Source organism: Delphinapterus leucas, chromosome X, assembly GCF_059928025.1.
Source record: "Delphinapterus leucas isolate spDelLeu-1000000601 "Yukka" chromosome X, BTC_Dleu_Yukka2, whole genome shotgun sequence".
NCBI lineage: Eukaryota > Metazoa > Chordata > Mammalia > Artiodactyla > Monodontidae > Delphinapterus > Delphinapterus leucas.
The window spans coordinates 72,683,356-72,701,090 of record NC_143150.1 but is presented as its reverse complement, the minus strand read 5'-3'; the positions used below and the strand labels follow the sequence as shown (position 1 = coordinate 72,701,090).

At 46.1% G+C, this 17,735-nt stretch overlaps 1 protein-coding gene across 6 annotated transcripts in view; it reads left to right on the top strand.

Moving 5' to 3' along the window:
- IGBP1 (immunoglobulin binding protein 1) overlaps window positions 1–17,687 on the top strand; it is a 53,234-nt gene extending 35,547 nt beyond the window's left edge. For 2 of the 6 annotated variants that reach the window (XM_089904440.1, XM_089904438.1), the window contains exon 4: window positions 443–17,687. In XM_089904440.1, coding sequence (XP_089760566.1) covers window positions 443–706 — 264 coding nt within the window. In that variant the 3' untranslated portion in view covers window positions 707–17,687. The remainder of the gene's footprint in view (window positions 1–442) is intronic. The other 4 variants (XM_022561025.3, XM_022561022.3, XM_089904441.1 and 1 more) reach the window with 3 other exon arrangements.
- The last annotated feature ends 48 nt before the right edge of the window (window positions 17,688–17,735 follow it).

The following is a 17,735-nucleotide window of genomic DNA, read 5'->3' as shown; positions in this document are numbered from 1 at the left end:
CAAATCACGAATCATAAAATCATAAATATTTTTTACTTTAGTGTTTTTGTCAGGCGAGTGTGATAACCACTATACTATGGAAACACTTCAGTGTTTTTGGTTTGCTGGGGTTCTGTTGGTCAGTTGGTGTTTTTGTTTTCTGTTGTGAGGGGTTGGCCATTTTAGCAAGAATTCTTTCCCAAAATAGAATTCATTTTGAGGGGCAACTTTTATGTTTTTGCCTTCTCGTGAAAACCACTCAGAGGATCCTGTCTTACTATTATTTAACATGTCACCTGTTAAGTAATAGTAAGTACTCTCCGCAGTCCTGCTGGCCCCAGGGTAGGCAGCTAGGTATATATTCCCTGTTCTCTTGTTATGTGGTCGTATCCAGAGTGGAGCTGGGGCCCGTGACAGTCGCTCTTTCCCTCACCCCTGCTTTCTCATTTTTCCACTTGGGCAGAGTTCAAAACAGCAGCTCAGCAACAAGATCAGGAACAGGAGGAAGAGGATGATGAACAGGCAGTCCACAGAGCTCGGGAGTGGGATGACTGGAAGGACACCCATCCTAGGGGCTATGGCAACCGACAGAACATGGGTTAGTCTCCCCACAGCAAGACAGGACTACAGGGGCTTCTGTCTTCCCCACCAAGGAAAGCTGTGCAGTCTTCCCCTCCCTGGGCTCCTGCTTCAGCTGTGTACAACGAAGGCAGAGATGCTTAATTAATCATGCTTTGCGTTCATTAAAATGTCAAACAATTAAGTGTGTATTTGTACCCTACATGATGAGCCAGCAATCTTGTCTTGGAATTATAATCCTCATCATGGTATATTCCACTTTTCTTAAGTGGAAATAAAAGAGTCCTGAGAAATGGTTCTGTATGATCAATGGCTGTATGAACTCTCTTTGAAAAATGAAAGTCCCCTCTATCATGTGAGCCTGTGCAGAAATATGAGTATCAGCTGCTTTCTTCCAGGGGGTGAGCGGAGGGGGTCAGCTGTGGGTCCCTGGGCTTATGGAGGGATCCTCGTCATCTCCCTTTGATGTGGGCAGTGAGTTACCCAGCATCAGAGCTGCCCAGACTGGCTGGAGCTTGCTTTCTCCTTTCTACCCCAGTGCTGTGAACTAACCCGACACTTGCTTTACAAGGGACAAGCACAAAAGCCAGGACTTGCCCTGCCACACGGCTCTCTTTTCAGGAATTACAGCTGTCAATGAACAGAACAATCCTATCTACCCAATCTTCCTTGCTTCAGCCATGAGAAATGAGGAAACCGATAAGGCACTATGAGAGCCATCCTTGTGTGAGCATCTGAGGCCAGGGCCTTTACTCTGGAACTATCTAGAACCCTGAGGGTAAGAGCAGCTCAGGCCATAGCCTAGCTCCTAAGTGGGCTGCTGGAAGACCATTTTGGCCCTCTTGGCCCATGCCGTGCCATACCTGGCACAGTCCCAAGCGGTCAGTGTGCCATGGCAGTCATTTTGCTAGTTAATAAGGTACCTGCAGTCATGCCAATAACTGGGAGTGGAGGAGGGGAGACAGCACAGATGACAAGGAAGGGTACCTACTTTCTGCGGTAAAGAGAAGACACGTCCTCAGCTCCCAGGTTGATACCCTAGAAAAGCAGCCATGTGTTAAAACAAACGATCTAGAAAACATACTTTTGTTCTATGTGGCTTTGGTACACTTCATTTTCTTTTAAGATGGCTCAGCCTTCCTATTCTAGCTTCTGCAGCCTAGCTTAGGACAGGGGTTTGAAAAGGAGACTCAGATCCCTCTCCTTTGTAGGGTGGTAAATGGAGGGCTGTCAGACGATGAGTAGGACGTTATGTTTAGTGGAGATGACAGAAGACCACCAATAATATATTTATTGCTAAATATATACTGCTTAATAAAGGATTCATGGTACCCTCACAACATAAGCTCCTGAAACTGGTAGAGCACAGATTAACTTCCCCACAGATTTGGGAAGCAAACATTCATTTGTAGTTCTCTTCCAGTTATTGCCAGGCTGCCTCTAGCAATGGCCTATTTCGTGCCCTTGAAACTCCACCCTGAGCTCATTCCCCAAATGGGCCAGGTTGGGGTTATCCCCTTGGTCTGAGTCTACTTAAAGATGGTCCTTCCAGAAGATCCAGCCTGATGAAGCCCCCTCACATTCTGATATCTAAGAGGCAAACTAGACAAAGTGGGTTTGAATCCTGGCTTTAAAAGTTGAAAGCTGTGTGACCTTGGGCAATATAACTTCTCTGAACTGCTCCTCTGTTTCCTCTATGTTTATAGATGAGCTGTTTCATAGGGTTGTTGTGAGAATTAAATGAATAATGGCAGCCATTATAATAGGCTGAAGAATAAGTGTTTTCGTCTGAGCTCAGTGACTATGGTCTGTCCACTAGGAAGGGAAAGGAAATGGACAGGTAGGTGTTGGAAACTCTGTTCTGTGCCAGGCACCAGACCCGGCACTTTCACATGCTATTAATACTCACAATGACCCTGCAAAATAGGTAGCATTATCCCCATTTTACAGATTGGAAAACAGGCCCGGAGAAGCTGAGTGATTTCTTCAAGTTCACATTAGTTAACAAGCTGTGCTCCTGTCATTTTCCATGTGCTTCCCAATTGCGTGTGCTTTTAGTTCTGCATCTTAAAGCAGCTTAAAAAGAGGGAGCAGCTTGAAAAATCCAAACCCAAACCACCACTTATACGTTATTGGAGCTCTAGAAATTTCTTTTTAGCTGACTCACCGAAGAAAAGGTTATGACAGCCCGCTTCCCCCCTGCCATTTCCCCCTCAGCTGGGGGATAAGACAGAGGCAGTGAGCAAACCCATCTCCCTCCATTTTCCTCCCCAGTTCAGTCTGCCTGCCTGGCGGCTAGAGAAAACAAAAAGAGAACCACCTTCTCTACTCCCACCAGAACAAGGCGTTTCAGGGTCCTAGAGTGAGCTGGGTTTGATGGACCCCGGGAAGCTAGGACTCAGAGCATTGCACAGATAACAGTACCGCTTCATCGTTTGCACTATGCATATTTCACATACGCTGCATATTTCATTCTCACAACCCACCGGGCAGGAGATGATGCCTTCGTTTTACAGGGAAGGAAACTGGCTTGGGGAAACGCAGTGAGTGACTTAATACGTAGACCATGCAAACATATCAGTGTAGCCAAAATATTTGCCCTCTGTAGCTCTCACATGGAGGCCAATTAGTTATTTGGAAAAGGTGAACGCTGGGCACTACTTCTTTTAATGCCATCATGCGGTGATTTGTCCTTTCCACTCTTATTCTTTTCAACACCCCTGTAAGAAAGACGGGGCAGGGGACCGAATGAGCTGATTTCAAGCCCAAGAAGTTGGAGTTAAGGTTTCTGAATTGAGTCTCAATCCTCAGGGCTCTGCCCCTCCCTAGCCGGGTGAGCCAGGGCCACCCAGGTCACCGGGGTCACTGCTGTCATCTAAAACAACGTGCAAAGGATAAAACTTTTGAACCTAAATCCACCTCTCTATGTTAACTGAATTCCGAAGTCCTCCTCTGCTTACTGTGGGCCTCCGGTTTGCTCATCAGCACAACAGATACACTGCCACCCGGCTCTTTCAGACACCCAACAAGACGGCACCGTGACCTTCCTTTGTCTCCTTGCGAAACAGCTCCCGCCAACACCTGCACATCATTTCCTCACAGGTTGCTTTTCACCCATTCATCCAAGGTTTAACCTGGCTCAGTTCACTCATGCTCCATAGCAAGGAGGTATGGGTTCTAATACCAGCTCTGTCAGTTTTAGCCCCTCCCAGATGCTGACAACATCTGGCCTACTTACCTCACAGGCCAGAGTAAGGAGCAAATGAAATCAAATATGGAAAAGCACTTTGAACAATTAGAAAACATGGCACAGATGTAAGTTTGGCGGCCAGAGGAGGGGATGCATTGTTTTTTAAATTCAGTATTTCACAACTTATTTTAACCCCTGCCCCCCTATTGCTTTCTCAGTCTTCTATATATATCACCACCAGCGAAAAGGTTTGTGAACATGCTTTTCTTTGTGTGCTGGAGATGACCAGCACAGGAGAGAATTGTTACGTGCAGTGGAAACTGAGAACCAGTTTTTACTTATCTGCCCACCAGGCCGCCTTTGACAAATGTATGTGAAAAGATGGTAAACAAAAGATTTCAGTTTCTTGTCCCAACTGGCAATAAATCCCTCCAAGAGAGTACAACTCAGCAATGACTTAGGCCATCCTATTCCCATGCGGTAGCACAAATAACAGGAATTCGTGTATTGAGCACCTACTGTATACTAGGAGTTGACTATTTCTAATCCTCACAACGTCCCAAGGTAGATATTATTATTGCCTCAATTTGTAAATGAGGAACTTGAGGCTCAGAGAAGGGATTTCCCAAAGATCACTCAGCCCTAAGTGTCGAGCTGGGCCTGGATTCCAGGTGGGCCTGATTCCACAGGCCACGTCCTTCCAGTCTGCCACACTCCCCGGGAAGCACAAAGCACGGGGGACATAGGAAGGTGGGCGAGATACCCCGCTGGCACACTGCTCTGGGGATCACCCCTCCCCTTTCTCTGTCTAAATTTTGAGCAACGATTCTATCAGCTTTGCCGGCCAGGCCCTTCAAGGGCACATCTGAGACCTGCTCACTAGGGGAATACCCCGGACTCAGAACTCTCCCCTTCCTGGGGCCCTACATCCCTCAACCTGTAGAACATTCCTGCTCCCAGTGCCAGGCCCACCTGTTTCCAGCCCTATCCGATCTTGGTACAAGTGAATCTTTTAAACCCTCTCTCTATTCCACCCTCTCACTTAAGGGTTCCTACACATTTTCTGAGCCCGTCAAAGCCCCCCCTCTTGATCTACCAGGCCCTCCTGGACAGCTAAGACCAGACCCAGGTTGTGAGCGCATGAGACTTGGCAGCCAGGGGCTGGGAGGGAGGATTTCTGCCTGAACTCTGAGGCCCTCCCACACTCAGCGACAGATACCGCCTCTGCTACCCTGGTGCCCTTGTCCCCGGCTCAGGGACATTGAGTGATTGGCAGAAAGACTCCTCACCCGCCTTATGGAACCTGTCTTCTCCTTTCCTTGTCTACCTTCTGCCTGGGTGAGCTCACCCCACCTCCGGCTTCCATGACTCACCACATGTATGCTGATGGCCAGAGCTAGCCCTGACCTTTCTGCTGAGCTCCCTGACCCATATCCTGTCATCTACCACACCGCTCCTCTTGATGAACAAAAACTCAAATTCAACAGCCTGGCAATGAACTCATCACACTCCCCACCCCTCTGGCTCCATTAGAGTTTCTTAGGGCCTGTCGCCTACTTAGTGCTCTTCCTGGGAAACTCAGCACTGTTTCTGGCCTTCTCCTGACAAAGCCGGCATTCAGTGTCTGCAGAATGAATTACTGAATGAATGAGTCCCATCATGAATCCCGCTTCTTCGTCAGGCAGATTCACAATAACGCAGCCTCTTTCTTTTCATATTCAAACAACCTTACATAAAAGGAAACCCAGAATCCCTTCACCTTAAAGCAGCAATCATTTCTCTCTCAGACCCCCTTTCATCCTATCACTGAAGGGACCACATTTTCACAAAGTGTATTCAGTGGAGAGGTCTGCTTTATACTCTGCTTTGAAAGCTTACCATATCATATACTACAGAGTCTACCGTATAATGATTTTAATGACTTTAGATTGTCTGTAAGATTGCTATATAATAGCTTACTTAGGCCCCCCAGATTTTGAACATTTGGATTGTTTCCAGGTTTCTACTGTTATTTCCTTTATTCATTTAACAAAGCAAATTACCTTATTGGCTTGGGCACGCATAAAATTTCCCTGGAGGAGGAGGAGGGGTGTGGGATTGTTAGAGGCCAGGAGTGGGAAGGAGGCTTTTCACTGAATTTCCCTATAGACCCTTTTGAATTTTGAATCATGTGAATATGCTGACTATTCAAGATATATATACCAAAAGCTTACTGTACATGAAGCATCTCACTAGAAGCTGGATGTAGCAGTGGGGTCTACACTCTCAGACTAACTTCCTAATATGTGCTCTCCCAAAAGTATGTATAACGTACCTTGGGAATCCAGAGGAGAGAGCAGGGTGGAGAATCTCAGACAATGACATTTTCACAGTAACTTGAAGCATGCGTAGGACTTAGTCAGGCTGATAAGAGACCACCGTGGGCAAAGGCCCAGAATAGCAAAGGGCACTTCCTGGTTGGGAAAGGAGGCTGTATCTGGTGGGGTGTGAAAGTTATGGGAAGTGAGACTTTCAAGAAGGGCAGAAACCAGTGGAGCAAGGGCTCTGGAGGCCAGGCTCTGGGCTTCGAACTTGATCCCGGAGGCCATGGGAACCTTTGGAGGGTCAGAAACAGGGCAGAGGGTAAGAGCTGTGTTTGATAGCAATCCTCTAGCAGCAAAGGACCAAAGGAAGGTAGAGCAGCTGGGAGCAGCCTTCTGGAGTCCAGGAGACAGTGACAAAGGCCTGAACTAGGGGACCAGCTGTCCCAATGAGCCCCAAACCACCCTGGTTTTAGCACTGAAAGTCCTGCGTCCCGGGCAACTCCTCAGCCTCTGGCAAATAGACATAGTCAGTCATTCTAGCCTGAACCAAGGCGCTAGATGCTGCTGTTCCCCAGAGCCTGCCTGCCCTGAGAAGTGATCCAGTGACTTCCAAGAGATTTTTGAAATACTCACCCTGTTCTGTCCCACCCTCCACCTCCTCGGTCCCCACCTCCAGCCACTACTCCTGGGCTCATTTACTTCTGTAGGTTCCTTCTAGGGCTGCTGATCTGCAGACATAAAGGGATTTATGAGGAAGACATCCCCACTTACCAACGTCCAGTCTTCTTTCCTTCTGCTCCCCTCCACAAACCTGAGGCTCCCGTCAAACGAAACTAGTCCCTGTGCCAAAGCAAACCTGCAGACTTTTGTGTCTCCCCAGCCGTCACAAGACAGATCACTCTCCCTACTTCTCTGCCTGTTGAAGCCCATTGCAAATGCCACCCCCCCCACACACAGCTGAGTACCAGTACCATGGAAAAGCTCCTGGGTGGCAGACGCTGCCCGAGAACTTTTCAAACATTACCACTACTCCTCACAGCAAATAAATATGATTAGTCCCGTTTTCCAGAGGAGGAAACCAAGACTCAGAGAAGGGAAGTGTCTTGTCCAAGGTCACACAGCTACTAGCCTTCCCCTCCATCTTCTTTGTACTTCTCTGATGGCCCCAATCCTTGTATTGATGATGTGTGTACTTCTTTCACTCCCTGCCAGCCCCCTGACCCACCACACGCACGATTGTCAACCTAGAACAATGCCAGGCTTGTAGTAGAACCTCAATAAAAATTTGGTAAAAGAAGGGACTATGCACGTCCCTTGTATAGTACCTAGCCCATTGACTGGCATTAAATAGGTTCTCCTATTCAGGTATCGCTGAAATTGCAGTACCGAACCAAGTAAGAGTATGATTGAAGGGGAACGATCAGAAGAAAACACATTATGGCAAAACCTCAGCTACCCAAAGCTTTCTAGAAATGAGTCATTCTGAAGGCTGAGGGTGAACCTTCAGAATCCAGGAAGAAGAATCCTAGGGCTGCTTCTTTCTCAGCGTTTACCTCGCTTCCACCCACTTCTTCTGAGCTCCCCGGTCCCCTCGCTCTCCTTTTCCTTCCAGTCTTCCTTGGTTTTCTGTTGTTCCTGCAAAGCTTCTTAGCTTCCGGTTTGGCGAGCTAATTGCAGTCTTCCCCTTGCTGTCCTTCCATGCCTTTTGCACCCTTTCTCCTCACCACAGCACCCCCGCTTCCAAAGAGGCTTCCCTGCCCTCCTCAGGCTGGTGGATGCTTCTCTCATCTGCGTCTGCACACCCCACGGCACCCCATACGGGTGTCTGTGATTCCATCCACCTCACATGCTGGACTGTGAGTTTCTTGAGGGTTAGAATCATATCAGCCCTAAATGTCTATGAATGAAATTACCAGACCCTTTTGTGCTTCTTGGCCACCTCTCCTTCGGTACTGCTTACTCCGAGGCAGCTAAGGGTTTGCTTGTTGGTTGGTTGGATTGTAATTGGGAAATCATGAGTGCTGGTTATTCAGGATTTGTCTGCTCACCTACTTCTCTTCTTCCTGCTTTTACTACATTCACTGGTGTTCATGTTATACTTGTCCAGTTGGCTCAGGAAGGCTCCAGCTCAGACAGTATGCTCTTTGTTTTGGAGGGGAAAGGGCTGGCAAATCAGGGTCATGGCCCAGCCCTGCCAGTCCATCTTGCTTAAGGAACCAGGAGACCAGACCTCATTATTTGTTCCACAAGCATTTACTTGAATGCCTACACTGTATCAGGCTCTGAGCCGGACATTAGGGAGACAGAAATGGAAATTGGTGTGTCCTTGCCCTGCATCTAGCACCCTGTGTGAGCCCTTTCTAGGCCTCTTCCATTTACCCGTCTGAAAGTGAAGCGGGGTAGAGACCTGATTTGTAAGCAGCCTTGGAGCTGGCAGCACTGTGGAACTCGTCTATCCGGGATACTCTCGCCCTCCCCACATCTGTGCTTTGCCCTGGAAGAGCCTGGGCCCACCTCTTACCTCTCTCCCTTCTCCCCTGCAGGTTCTGAGCAGACGTGCTCTAATACGTCTCACCCTGTATGTGGCCAACTAGCCCCCAAGAAGCAGCTTGGTAACCCCAGCTAGCCAGGGGGAAGAAAAGAAAGAGGAAGAGGAGGAGGGGTGGCATGTCAAGTGGCCATGGAGGGTACATTGGGGGAGGACAGTGCATCCCATGGTGCACCAAAACCGTCCCCTAAGCTCAACTCTGAAGATTCATATTAGTCAGTCTAATCGAGGAGGCCCAAGCCAGAGTGGGAGGTAGGGAGGGAGAGTTCGTTCCACTAATATTCCTGGAAAAGGCTAAGGAATCAATATTTCCTTGCACTTGTAGGACACTTGATACCTTTTTGTATTTAATTTTCCTAGCAACCTTTTTGATTACATTCAGAAGATTTTTTTGAGCACCTACATTAGAGGCCTTATGCTGAGAATTACTGGCCTTTTCCTTTAGGACACTTACCAGAAATTCAAGTGTATAGACATTTTCGTAAGTTTTGGGGTTTTTTTTGTGTTTTTTTGCGGTACACGGGCCTCCCACCGCTGCGGCCTCTCCCACTGCGGAGCACAGGCTCCGGACACACAGGCTCAGCGGCCATGGCTCACGGGCCCAGCCGCTCCGCAGCACGTGGGATCCTCCCGGACCGGGGCACGAACCCGCATCCCCTGCATCGGCAGGCGGACTCTCAACCACTGCACCACCAGGGAAGCCCCTTTCGTAAGTTTTTAATGTCTGTCTCCTCCACTAGACTGTGAGTTCAATGAAGGCAGGAATCATGCCCATCTTCTTCCCCAAAGAATCCTCAACACCTAGAACAGCACCTGGCAAACGGTAATCACTCAACAGATACAGATAGTTACCGAAAAAAGGAATCCACAGGCCTGGGACCTGGAGACAATCTTTAATTTTGAAAAGGCTGGTGTGCAGAAGCAAGCCTTTTAGCCTGAAACATAATAGATGTTCAGTAGACATTCATTTTATTAAACGAAGAATAATAATAGGAAACACTTACAGTAATACCTCCTGTGTGCCAGGCCCAGTGCTAAGTGCTTTACATTCACTCACTCAATCCTCAGAACAACCCTATGAAGCAGGTACTATTATTATCCCCATTTTACAGTTGGGGAAACCGAGGCACGGCAGTTTGCCAACTTGTAAGTGGCAGAGCTGAGATCTGAACCCCAGCTATCTGGCTCTGAAGTCCATGCCTTTAGCCGCTAGATTGCCTCCCAACAACAGATCTAGAGAGACAGAGCGATTCCCCCACAGCGTCCGGGGAGGAACTTGGCGGAGCCAGGACCGAAAGCCAGGTCTGCTCTCTGTGCAATGCTTCTCCCACTGGCCACTGGTACAGAACCCCTGGGAACAGAGGCACAAGGAGGGATCTAAGAAGTCTAGATATTCATGCAGAAGAAGGCTCTAGTCGACTAGGTGGCTCTCAGCAGAAGACAGGAGGAGTCAGAGAGCATCCACCAGGGCAGACTGCTTTTCAGAGATCCTATTTGAGGCCTAAGCCATTCCCTTTTCCTGCACTAATTTATCAGGGACCCCTCCTCACACACACACAAACACACACACACACACACACACACACACACACACACACACACACACACACAGAGCGCTAGAACCAGCCCGAGGCAATTGAGCACCTGTGGGGAAAGGATGCATACTAGAGAGATTAGAAAGTATGCTCTAAAGCCTGGTGTGTGCGTAGGAAGTTGTGGGGAGAGAACAGGGAAGACTGGAGAAAAGGCTAAAACCTCCAGCAGATAAAGGGACTCAGTGATGAGATTAAAGCAAAGCACCTGCAATCAGCTCAGCTCTGGAGGCACCAGCCTCTTGAGCCACTTCTTGTCATTGTTCTATTTCTTGCAAGACCAGGCTTGACACTGTTGATTCTTCCAGATTTCTTCTCCTCAGTAAAGACCTTTAAGTCCACCTCTTGTTCTTTTTTCTCTCTCATGGACATCTTTTTTTTTTTTTTTTTTTTTTTTTTTTTTGTGGGTCTGCCTCCTATCTCTGGTTGCTGATAATACAAAAAATAGAACATACTCTTGGGAGTCAGACAGACCAGGTCTGCCATTTACTTGTTATGTGAGCTTGTGCAAGTAAGTCGTTCACCCTCTACCATTGTAGAACAGAGCTCTCAAGACCGTTCTGATAATCAAAGAGGAAAGAAAACCCTCAGTCGATGTTCATTTTCTTTCTGTGATAGAAATTGACATCGGAGCCCAACCACCCCACCTCAGAAGACGTTTGATCAACAGAAGAGTGACTACCACTTCTGAGACAGGCACCTTGGACTCTGATTTCATTGCACCTTCAGGAAGAATAATGAGTAACTAGATCCTAGAAAATGAGGCAGACACTCTGATACCTTCCAAGCATTCCCACAGGCCCTTTCAAGGCATCGTTCACTACTACCTCTCCTTCACCCCCTACATCCAGCCAACTGCAAACCCCTGAACATTCTGCCTCCATAGTATCTTTCAAATTGATTTCAGAAGTAGTAGCCTATTTCAGGTTCCCACTGCCTCTCATCTAAGTCACTGCAACTCTTAGCTGACCTCCCTGCCTACCGTTTCTCCTGCTCGCACAGTCATCTCAAATGATCTTACTGATACACAGATATGATCACGCCCTTCCTCTGCTAAGAACCATCACTGGCTTCTCATTCCATTCAGTATGGGACCTGAGCTCCCCTGCTTCCTTCCCAGTGTCATCTCCTGTTCCATGGCTTCCCATGCTCCCTGTACTTTTGCAGGTTATGGTATTGCTCACAGACCTTGGACTCTTCCATCTCCAGGCCTTCGTTCGAGCTCTTCCTTGTGCGTGGAAGGCCCTTCCACCAGTAATCCATCTGTCAAAATCCTACTCTTCCTTCAAGATTCAATTTAAATCTTACCTTCCGCAAGAAGCCTTTCTAGGTTGCCCGGCAGTAAAGAATGGCCTTCTCCTTTGGTCCCCATATAATGACATTTGAACCCTAACTGTATTGTTCTCACCCTCTAGGATATATCCATTATTTATGGTATCAGTTTTCCCCTCTAGACTATGAGTTTCTGGAAAGCAGGAACTTTATTTTTTACATGTCTTAATATGACTTAAAATTAATTAAGCATACACAAAGTGCTTAAAGTAGCTCTTGGTTCATAATAAAGACACAACAAATGCTACCTACCTTTTTTCCCAAAGCTTGAAATGAAGATACATGACCTCTCTGAGCCTCAGTTTCTTCATATGTAAAATGGGGATAATACGATTATCTACCTCTCAGGGCCGTGAGAGGATTAAATGAGATAATGCACATTAAGTGCTGAACAGAGTGCCTGTTGACAATAAATGCTCTATACAAGGCATCAGTAACCATACTTACATTATTTTCATCGTTTTCATACCTATGCTCTTCACCCTCCTCCTTCCAGGCCCCAAGCCTGCCCCCATTGCTTCTAGCACAGGGATTTCACACGAGGTATGCTCAGTCTATGTTTGCTGAATTACTAAATTATCTTTTTTTTACTCCCGTGGGTTCTTATATTTATAGTAATACAGATCCAATAAGTAATCACAAAGCCACAGAAATTCGTCTTTGACAAACCAGCCACGTTCTTGGATTTCTGAAGGCTTTGAGCCAACTGATTAAGACGCCAGGTTTTCGCTTTACACTAGAAATGACAGGCTGCCCATAGCCTTACACACTCATGCACACCCTGGAACCTCAGAAGGCCTTTCTTTATTTGGAATAAGGGCATTGGTGGTTTCTTTCCCTGTTACCATTCACCTGCCACTTGGAGAATTTTGAAATCAAACTTCCCTGTGCTACAACTGAATGTAACAAATATATTTATCCTGAGTCATCCTCCTGTGCTTGGCATTATGCTGAAGGCTGTTTTCAAGAAGCTTACTGTCTGGGGCTTCCCTGGCGGCGCAGTGGTTAAGAATCCGCCTGCCAATGCAGGGGACACGGTTCGAGCCCTGGTCCGGGAAGATCCCACATGCCACGGAGCAACTAAGCCCGTGCGCCACAACTACTGAGCCTGCGCTCTAGAGCCCGCGAGCCACGACTACTGAAGCCCGCGTGCCTAGAGCCCGTGCTCCGCAACAAGAGAAGCCACAACAGTGAGAAGTCCGCGCACCGCAACGAAGACCCAACGCAGCCAAAAAGAAATTTATTAAAAAAAAAGAGAAGCTTGCTGTCTAAAAGGCAAAGGGCCAGACATGTAAGGTGCTAACTACACAAGCAGCAAAATGAAACAGGGCCAAATAGATGCAGAAGTAATGTGCTGTGGGTGTGTAGAGGAGGGAACTCCTCATTCTGACCAGAGAGTAAGCAAAGATATCATCAAGGAAGTATCATTTGAGCTAAGCCTTGACGGCTGAGAGAATTTTGATATAGACAGAAAGTTGGAGAGAGGGTAGTCAGAATAAGGGAACAGCATCACCAAAGGCATAGAGAGGTGAAATTGCGTGGTGGGTTGAAAGAATGGGGAGTAGACTAAGGTGGTTGGACCCCCGTTTCCCATTCTTCAGCCGTTTGCCTCCCACTTTCTGGTTCTTTCCACAGCTGAGTACCACCTATGCTATTATTACTTAACATTTTTTCCCCAAATTGACTCATTCCTGTACCTAAATATATTCTTTTTTTTAAAAAATTATTTATTTATTTAATTTTTGGCTGCATTGGGTCTTTGTTGATATGCGTGGGCTTCCTCTAGTTGCGGCGAGCAGGGGCTACTCTTTGTTGTGGTGCACGGGCTTCTCATTGCAGTGGCTTCTCTTGTTGCAGAGCACGGGCTCTAGGCACACGGGCTTCAGTAGTTGTGGCACGCGGGCTCAGTAGTTGTGGCTCGCGGGCTGTAGAGCACAGGCTCAGTAGCTGTGGCGCACGGGCTTAGTTGCTCCGCGGCATGTGGGAACTTCCCGGACCAGGGCTCGAACCCGTGTCCCCTGCATCGGCAGGCGGATTCTTAACCACTGCACCACCAGGGAAGCCCCTAAATTAATATATTCTAACAGGAAACTTTACATTACCACCATGAATTCACTTTTATTCACTACACATTGAAATAACTTTCCATCCATGAGCCACTTCAGATCACCCCATGTCCTTACAGTGGTGTGGGTATGATCACCTCATGCTAGATCATAAGGGGTATGAGTGCCGGTGCTGAGAGATGAGGCCAAGAAGGTGTGTGTGGCCGGCCCATGGAGGGCCTTAAACACCAGGCTAGGGCTTCCCTGGTGGCGCAGTTGTTGAGAGTCTGCCTGCCGATGCAGGGGACACGGGTTCGTGCCCCGGTCCGGGAAGATCCCACATGCCACGGAGCGGCTAGGCCCGTGAGCCATGGCCGCTGAGTTTGCACGTCTGGAGCCACAACAATGAGAGGCCCGCGTACGGAAAAAAAAAAAAAAAAAAAACCACCAGGCTAACATGTTCAGACTTTATCCTGTCAGCAGTGGGAAAATACTGAAGGCTTCAGAGGAGGCAAACAACATTATGACCGTGCCTTAAAAATATATCTGCGGCATGGAAAATAGACTGGAGGGGAAGAGACCAGCAGGCAAGAATAGACAAAAGCCTGCAGTCCAGACCAGAGGAGATCAAGTTCTGGACCACAGCAGTGGCAGTGGAGACAGAGGCAGGAGGATGAATGGGAGAGATTTTTTTTTTGGAAAGGGAGAGAAGTTAAAGATAGCTCCAAAATGTTGAAACTGTGACATTTATCCTGAGGCCTGAAATATGAATAGGAGCTAGCCAGGCAACGAGCTGAGGAAAGAGTCTTCCAGGCAAAAGGGACAATATGCACAGAAGCCCGGAGGCTGGGGAACAGAAGGAGTTGAAGAAACTGACAGAAGAACAGTATGGTGGCATGCAGAGAACTAGGGGGTGGCCAGGGGCTCCATCACGGAGGACCTTCAGAACCAAGGTTATGAGACTGGACTGGATCCTAAGAGTCATGGGAAGCCATGTGAGTTGTTGAATTATTGAATTACCATTAACCCCCATAGGTTCTCATATTTATCATTAATTTTGATCCATTAAGTAATCACAGAGCCACAGAAATGTCTCTTTGACAAACCAGCCATGTTCTTGGTTATATGCTATAGAAGGACAGAGATTTGCATTTAGCATGCTGGCTGCATCATGGCTCAAATCGAAGCAGGTAACCTGTTTAGAAGACGTTGGCAGTTGGCTTAGAGAGAGAGAATGGTGGCTTGGACAGGATGGTAGCATGGAGGTGGGGAATAGAATAATTTGAAAGATGTTTGGAGGACAGAACTGACGGGAATTAACAATTGACTAAAGGAAAGCGATAATTAGAGCTCAGTGGTGAAGAGTACAGTCTCTGGAGGAAGAGTGTGAGTTCTCAACTCTGGCTCACCCACTAGCTGGCTGTGTGACCTTAAGTGGTTATTTAACTTCTCTGAACCTGGCTTCCTCATTCACAAAATGAGAATGCTTATTGTCCTAATGGGGGCTTTATGAAGATTTAATAAAATACACATGTAAAATACTTAGTTTTACATGATGAGTGTACAGTAAATGTTGGCTATTACTATATGGGGAAAGTGAGCAAGAAAGATGAATCAGAAATGATTTGAAGAAAGGACCCAGTTAGATTCATATTGGTACCATCTTTAACTTAAGCTAGTAATCATTAGTAATTTGAGGGTGTACAGGTTTACATTTATTTTTTTTAAGTCAAGACCAAGGGTGAGAAAGGATATTACATAATGGTAAAAGGGTCAATTCACCAAGAAGACATAACTATCCTAAATGTCTATGCACCTAGCAATAGAGCTTTAAAATATATGAAGTGAAAACTAACAAAACTGGAAAAAAAATAGACAAATTCACAATTACATTTGAAGACTTCCTTGAAAACCACAAACAACCAAAACTCACCCAAAATGAAACAGATAACGTGTAACTATTAACTAAATTAAATTTTAATTTTGGAAGGTTATAAACCTTCCAAAACAGAAATCTGAAGACCCAGTTGGTTTCAACGGCATATTCTTCCAAACATTTTAAAGATGATATATCACAAATTCTACACAATCTTTTTCAGAAAATAGAAGACGAAAGAACACTTGCCAACTCATTTATGAGGCCAGACCCTGATACCAAAACCAGACAAAACAGTACAAAAAAGAAAACTACAGAGCAATATCCCTCATGGATATAAATGCAAAAATCCTCAAAAAAATACTAGCAAATCAAACAAATATACCATGACCAAGTGGGCTCTATCCCAGAATGCAAGGGTAAATATTTGAAAATCAATCAACGTAACCTAGCATATTAACCACCTAAGGGAGAAAAAACACACACAATTATATCAATTGATGCAGAAAAAGCATTTGACAAACTTTAGTCCATGATAAAATCTCTCAGCAAACTAGGAATAGAAGGCAACTTTCTCAACTTGATAAAGAGCATCTGTAAAAGAGAAAAAAAAAACCCTGCAGGTAACATCATACTTAATGGTGAAAGACTGAAAGCTTTCTCTCTAAGATGAGGAGCAAAGCAAGTATGTTCACTCTCACCATTTGTATTCAACATCATACTAAAAATCCTAGCAAGTGCAATAAAGCAAGAAGAAAAAAAAAGAAAGAAAAGCATACAGATTGAAAAGTAAGAAATACAACTGTCCTAATTCACAGATGACATGATCACCTGTGTAGAAAATCCCATTAAATTAAATACTTTAAAAATCTGCTAAAAAAAATCCCTCTAAGGGTGTGGAGAAAAAGGAACCCTTTGCACTGTTGGTGGGAATGTAAATTGGTACAGCCACTGTGGAGAACAGTATGGAGGTTCCTTAAAAAACTAAACATAGAATTACCATATGATCCAGCATTCCCACTAGTGGGCGTATACCAAGAGAAGACCATAATTCAAAAAGACACATGCACCCCAATGTTCATTGCAGCACTCTTTACAATAGCCAGGTCATGGAAGCAACCTAAATGCCCAGTGACAGATGAATGGATAAAGAAGGTGTGGTACATATATATAATGGAATATTACTCAGCCATAGAAAGGAATGAAATTGGGTCATTTGTTTAGACGTGGATGGATCTAGAGACTGTCATACAGAGTGAAGTAAGTCAGAAAGAGAAAAACAAATACCGTATGCTAACACGTATATATGGAATCTAAAAAAAAAAAAGGTTCTGAAGAACCTAGGGGCAGGACAGGAATAAAGACGCAGACGTAGAGAATGGACTTGAGGACATGGGGAGGGGGAAGGGTAAGCTGGGACGAAATGAGAGAGTGGCATGGACATATATACACTACCAAATGTAAAATGGATAGCTAGTGGGAAGCAGACACATAGCACAGGGAGATCAGCTCAGTGCTTTGTGACCACCTAGAGGGGTGGGATAGGGAGGATGGGAGGGAGACGCAAGAGGGAGGGGAGGGGATCTGGGGATATATGTAAATGTATAGCTGATTCACTTTGTTATACAGCAGCAACTAACACACCATTGTAAAGCCATTATACCCCAATAAAGAAGTTGGAAAATAATTAATAATGATTCATATTTAACTTTATCTGAGTTTTCTTCTGAAGCTTAGCCAGCAAATTTACTCTCATCTTTTTTAAAAAATAAATAAATTAATTTATTTATTTATTTTTGGCTGTGTTGGGTCTTCGTTTCTGTGCGAGGGCTTTCTCTAGTTGCGCCAAGTGGGGGCCACTCTTCATCGCGGTGCGCAGGCCTCTCACTGTCGCAGCCTCTCTTGTTGCGGAGCACAGGCTCCAGACGCACAGGCTCAGCTCAGTAGTTGTGGCTCACGGGCCTAGTTGCTCCGCGGCATGTGGGATCTTCCCAGACCAGGGCTCAAACCCGTGTCCCCTGCATTGGCAGGCATATTCTCAAGCACTGCGCCACCAGGGAAGCCCCCTACTCTCATCTTTTATGAGGGTCAGAGGTAGCAAGATTTGTATCCATGGCAATCTTCCCATAAAATTCCTCCCCCTGCTATTTCCTATTTAATTAGTATGCTTACAACAACCACTTCAGCCAGCTCTTGTAAGGGGAATTCAGCCTATCACTAAGGTTTCTTCTACTCCATAACACGACTTTTTTTTTGAATGCCCATTCCATCTTTTTCCTGTTATTTTCATC